The following is a 5,497-nucleotide window of genomic DNA, read 5'->3' as shown; positions in this document are numbered from 1 at the left end:
AGGCAGGCAGCAGTCTTTATACTAAGCACAGGCAGGCAGCAGTCTTCATACTAAGCACAGGCAGGCAGCAGTCTTTATACTAAGCACAGGCAGGCAGCAGTCTTTATACTAAGCACAGGCAGGCAGCAGTCTTCATACTAAGCACAGGCAGGCAGCAGTCTTCATACTAAGCACAGGCAGGCAGCAGTCTTTATACTAAGCACAGGCAGGCAGCAGTCTTCATACTAAGCACAGGCAGCAGTCTTCATACTAAGTACAGGCAGCAGAGCAGTCTTCATACTAAGCACAGGCAGGCAGCAGTCCTCATACTAAGTACAGTCAGCAGAGCAGTCTTCATACTAAGCACAGGCAGGCAGCAGTCTTCATACTAAGCACAGGCAGGCAGCAGTCTTCATACTAAGCACAGGCAGGCAGCAGTCTTCATACTAAGCACAGGCAGGCAGCAGTCTTCATACTAAGCACAGGCAGCAGTCTCCTCCTCCCCCTCCTCATTGTAGTCACTGTCAGGGAAGCACAGAGCAGATTCTGGAAGCAGGACAAAATCCAGTATCCCTGGGTTGCCCGACTGCAAGATAACTAGCCACGGTCATGGTGTCGCCTTCTTGTAGAAGGTCTCTTGTACTGACAGCCCCCTGAACTGTTCACAGACTGGATGCGAAACGAGGGACGGTGGCAGCAGTGATCAGTGTCCTATCATCATCGATGACTGTCAGAAGCAGCGCCACCCACCGATGTCTCTGCTGCTCTGCATCTCCCATCCTCCTCTGTAGTGGTGACGTCACAGGCTGGTGGCGATGGCTGAGACGGGCCCTGGGCGATCTCTGGGCTCATATTCCCCTGTAGACTACATGAGCATCACCAGCTTTCCCCGTCTGCCAGAGGAGGAAGCCGGGGGAGAGCCTGTGCCGAGATCGGGGGAGGATGATACTTTCCTGGGGGAGCATGACTCCGGTAACCTGCTGATGCCTTGCTCTGTGTAATAAATCATGTGTACACGTAGAGCAGGCGTGCATGTGTCACCCTAGTGCCAGTGGCCATCATCCGTGTGCCAGTGGCCATCATCCGTGTGCCAATGCATGCTCACTGCATGGGGCGGCCGTGGTGTTCCTGCATCTTATGGGACGGTGGTCTCATGTCTCCATCACATGTATCAATGAGCCAGTATGTGTCTCCTATCATCTGCATCTCCTCCCAATATCTAGCAAGGTGTCTCACTACATGTACCAGTGTATATCACCCCCTCACTACATGTACCAGTGTATATCACCCCCTCACTACATGTACCAGTGTATATCACCCCCTCACTACATGTACCAGTGTATATCACCCCCTCACTACATGTACCAGTGTATATCACCCCCTCACTACATGTACCAGTGTATATCACCCCCTCGCTACATGTACCAGTGTATATCACCCCCTCGCTACATGTACCAGTGTACATCACCCCCTCACTACATGTACCAGTGTATATCACCCCCTCACTACATGTACCAGTGTACATCACCCCCTCACTACATGTACCAGTGTATATCACCCCTCGCTACATGTACCAGTGTATATCACCCTCTCACTACATGTACCAGTGTATATCACCCCCTCACTACATGTACCAGTGTATATCACCCCCTCACTACATGTACCAGTGTATATCACCCTCCTCACTACATGTACCAGTGTATATCACCCCCTCGCTACATGTACCAGTGTATATCACCCCCTCGCTACATGTACCAGTGTATATCACCCCCTCGCTACATGTACCAGTGTATATCACCCCCTCACTACATGTACCAGTGTATATCACCCCCTCACTACATGTACCAGTGTATATCACCCCCTCACTACATGTACCAGTGTATATCACCCCCTCACTACATGTACCAGTGTATATCACCCCCTCACTACATGTACCAGTGTACATCACCCCCTCACTACATGTACCAGTGTATATCACCCCCTCACTACATGTACCAGTGTACATCACCCCCTCGCTACATGTACCAGTGTATATCACCCCCTCGCTACATGTACCAGTGTATATCACCCCCTCGCTACATGTACCAGTGTATATCACCCCCTCACTACATGTACCAGTGTACATCACCCCCTCACTACATGTACCAGTGTACATCACCCCCTCACTACATGTACCAGTGTATATCACCCCCTCGCTACATGTACCAGTGTATATCACCCCCTCACTACATGTACCAGTGTATATCACCCCCTCACTACATGTACCAGTGTACATCACCCCCTCACTACATGTACCAGTGTATATCACCCCCTCGCTACATGTACCAGTGTATATCACCCCCTCACTACATGTACCAGTGTATATCACCCCTCACTACATGTACCAGTGTATATCACCCCCTCACTACATGTACCAGTGTATATCACCCTCCTCACTACATGTACCAGTGTATATCACCCCCTCGCTACATGTACCAGTGTATATCACCCCCTCACTACATGTACCAGTATATATCACCCCCTCACTACATGTACCAGTGTATATCACCCCCTCACTACATGTACCAGTATATATCACCCCCTCACTACATGTACCAGTGTATATCACCCTCCTCACTACATGTACCAGTGTATATCACCCTCCTCACTACATGTACCAGTGTATATCACCCCCTCACTACATGTACCACAGTGTATATCACCCCCTCACTACATGTACCAGTGTATATCACCCCCTCGCTACATGTACCAGTGTATATCACCCCCTCACTACATGTACCAGTGTATATCACCCCCTCGCTACATGTACCAGTGTATATCACCCCCTCGCTACATGTACCAGTGTATATCACCCCCTCACTACATGTACCAGTGTACATCACCCCCTCACTACATGTACCAGTGTACATCACCCCCTCACTACATGTACCAGTGTATATCACCCCCTCACTACATGTACCAGTGTATATCACCCCCTCACTACATGTACCAGTGTATATCACCCCCTCACTACATGTACCAGTGTATATCACCCCCTCGCTACATGTACCAGTGTATATCACCCCCTCGCTACATGTACCAGTGTATATCACCCCCTCGCTACATGTACCAGTGTATATCACCCCCTCACTACATGTACCAGTGTACATCACCCCCTCACTACATGTACCAGTGTACATCACCCCCTCACTACATGTACCAGTGTATATCACCCCCTCGCTACATGTACCAGTGTATATCACCCCCTCACTACATGTACCAGTGTATATCACCCCCTCACTACATGTACCAGTGTACATCACCCCCTCACTACATGTACCAGTGTATATCACCCCCTCGCTACATGTACCAGTGTATATCACCCCCTCACTACATGTACCAGTGTATATCACCCCCTCACTACATGTACCAGTGTATATCACCCCCTCACTACATGTACCAGTGTTAATCACCCTCCTCACTACATGTACCAGTGTATATCACCCCCTCGCTACATGTACCAGTGTATATCACCCCCTCACTACATGTACCAGTATATATCACCCCCTCACTACATGTACCAGTGTATATCACCCCCTCACTACATGTACCAGTGTATATCACCCCCTCACTACATGTACCAGTGTACATCACCCCCTCACTACATGTACCAGTGTATATCACCCCCTCGCTACATGTACCAGTGTATATCACCCCCTCACTACATGTACCAGTGTATATCACCCCCTCACTACATGTACCAGTGTATATCACCCCCTCACTACATGTACCAGTGTTAATCACCCTCCTCACTACATGTACCAGTGTATATCACCCCCTCGCTACATGTACCAGTGTATATCACCCCCTCACTACATGTACCAGTATATATCACCCCCTCACTACATGTACCAGTGTACATCACCCCCTCACTACATGTACCAGTGTATATCACCCCCTCACTACATGTACCAGTGTATATCACCCCCTCACTACATGTACCAGTGTATATCACCCCCTCGCTACATGTACCAGTGTATATCACCCCCTCGCTACATGTACCAGTGTATATCACCCCCTCGCTACATGTACCAGTGTATATCACCCCCTCGCTACATGTACTGTCCGTGTATATCACCCCCTCACTACATGTACCAGTGTACATCACCCCCTCACTACATGTACCAGTGTACATCACCCCCTCACTACATGTACCAGTGTATATCACCCCCTCGCTACATGTACCAGTGTATATCACCCCCTCACTACATGTACCAGTGTATATCACCCCCTCACTACATGTACCAGTGTACATCACCCCCTCACTACATGTACCAGTGTATATCACCCCCTCACTACATGTACCAGTGTATATCACCCCCTCACTACATGTACCAGTGTATATCACCCCCTCACTACATGTACCAGTGTATATCACCCCCTCACTACATGTACCAGTGTATATCACCCCCTCACTACATGTACCAGTGTATATCACCCCCTCGCTACATGTACCAGTGTATATCACCCCCTCACTACATGTACCATGTATATCACCCCCTCACTACATGTACCAGTGTATATCACCCCCTCACTACATGTACCAGTGTATATCACCCCCTCACTACATGTACCAGTGTATATCACCCTCCTCACTACATGTACCAGTGTATATCACCCCCTCACTACATGTACCAGTGTATATCACCCCCTCACTACATGTACCAGTGTATATCACCCCCTCACTACATGTACCAGTGTATATCACCCCCTCGCTACATGTACCAGTGTATATCACCCCCTCACTACATGTACCAGTGTACATCACCCCCTCACTACATGTACCAGTGTATATCACCCCCTCACTACATGTACCAGTGTATATCACCCCCTCACTACATGTACCAGTGTATATCACCCCTCACTACATGTACCAGTGTATATCACCCCCTCACTACATGTACCAGTGTATATCACCCCCTCGCTACATGTACCAGTGTATATCACCCCCTCGCTACATGTACCAGTGTATATCACCCCCTCACTACATGTACCAGTGTATATCACCCCCTCACTACATGTACCAGTGTACATCACCCCCTCACTACATGTACCAGTGTATATCACCCCCTCGCTACATGTACCAGTGTATATCACCCCCTCACTACATGTACCAGTGTACATCACCCCCTCACTACATGTACCAGTGTACATCACCCCCTCACTACATGTACCAGTGTATATCACCCCCTCGCTACATGTACCAGTGTATATCACCCCCTCACTACATGTACCAGTGTATATCACCCCCTCACTACATGTACCAGTGTATATCACCCCCTCACTACATGTACCATTGTTTAATCACCCTCCTCACTCATGTACCAGTGTATATCACCCCCTCGCTACATGTACCAGTGTATATCACCCCCTCACTACATGTACCAGTATATATCACCCCTCACTACATGTACCAGTGTATATCACACCCTCACTACATGTACCAGTTTATCACCCCTCACTAATGTACCAGTGTATA

General features: G+C 48.9%; 1 protein-coding gene across 1 annotated transcript in view; it reads left to right on the top strand.

Moving 5' to 3' along the window:
• Window positions 1–585: 585 nt before the first annotated feature.
• The window catches only part of GGT7 (gamma-glutamyltransferase 7), a 67,028-nt gene continuing 62,116 nt past the window's right edge, over window positions 586–5,497 (top strand). The window contains exon 1 of the mRNA XM_073683779.1: window positions 586–951. Within this exon, the coding sequence (XP_073539880.1) occupies window positions 795–951 (157 nt within the window). The 5' untranslated portion in view covers window positions 586–794. The remainder of the gene's footprint in view (window positions 952–5,497) is intronic.

Source organism: Phyllobates terribilis, unplaced genomic scaffold, assembly GCF_046119375.1.
Source record: "Phyllobates terribilis strain yellow unplaced genomic scaffold, ASM4611937v1 Scaffold_5__5_contigs__length_657084704, whole genome shotgun sequence".
Classification (NCBI taxonomy): domain Eukaryota; kingdom Metazoa; phylum Chordata; class Amphibia; order Anura; family Dendrobatidae; genus Phyllobates; species Phyllobates terribilis.
The sequence above is the reverse complement of the archived record's forward strand: the minus strand, read 5'-3'. Positions and strand labels throughout refer to the sequence as shown.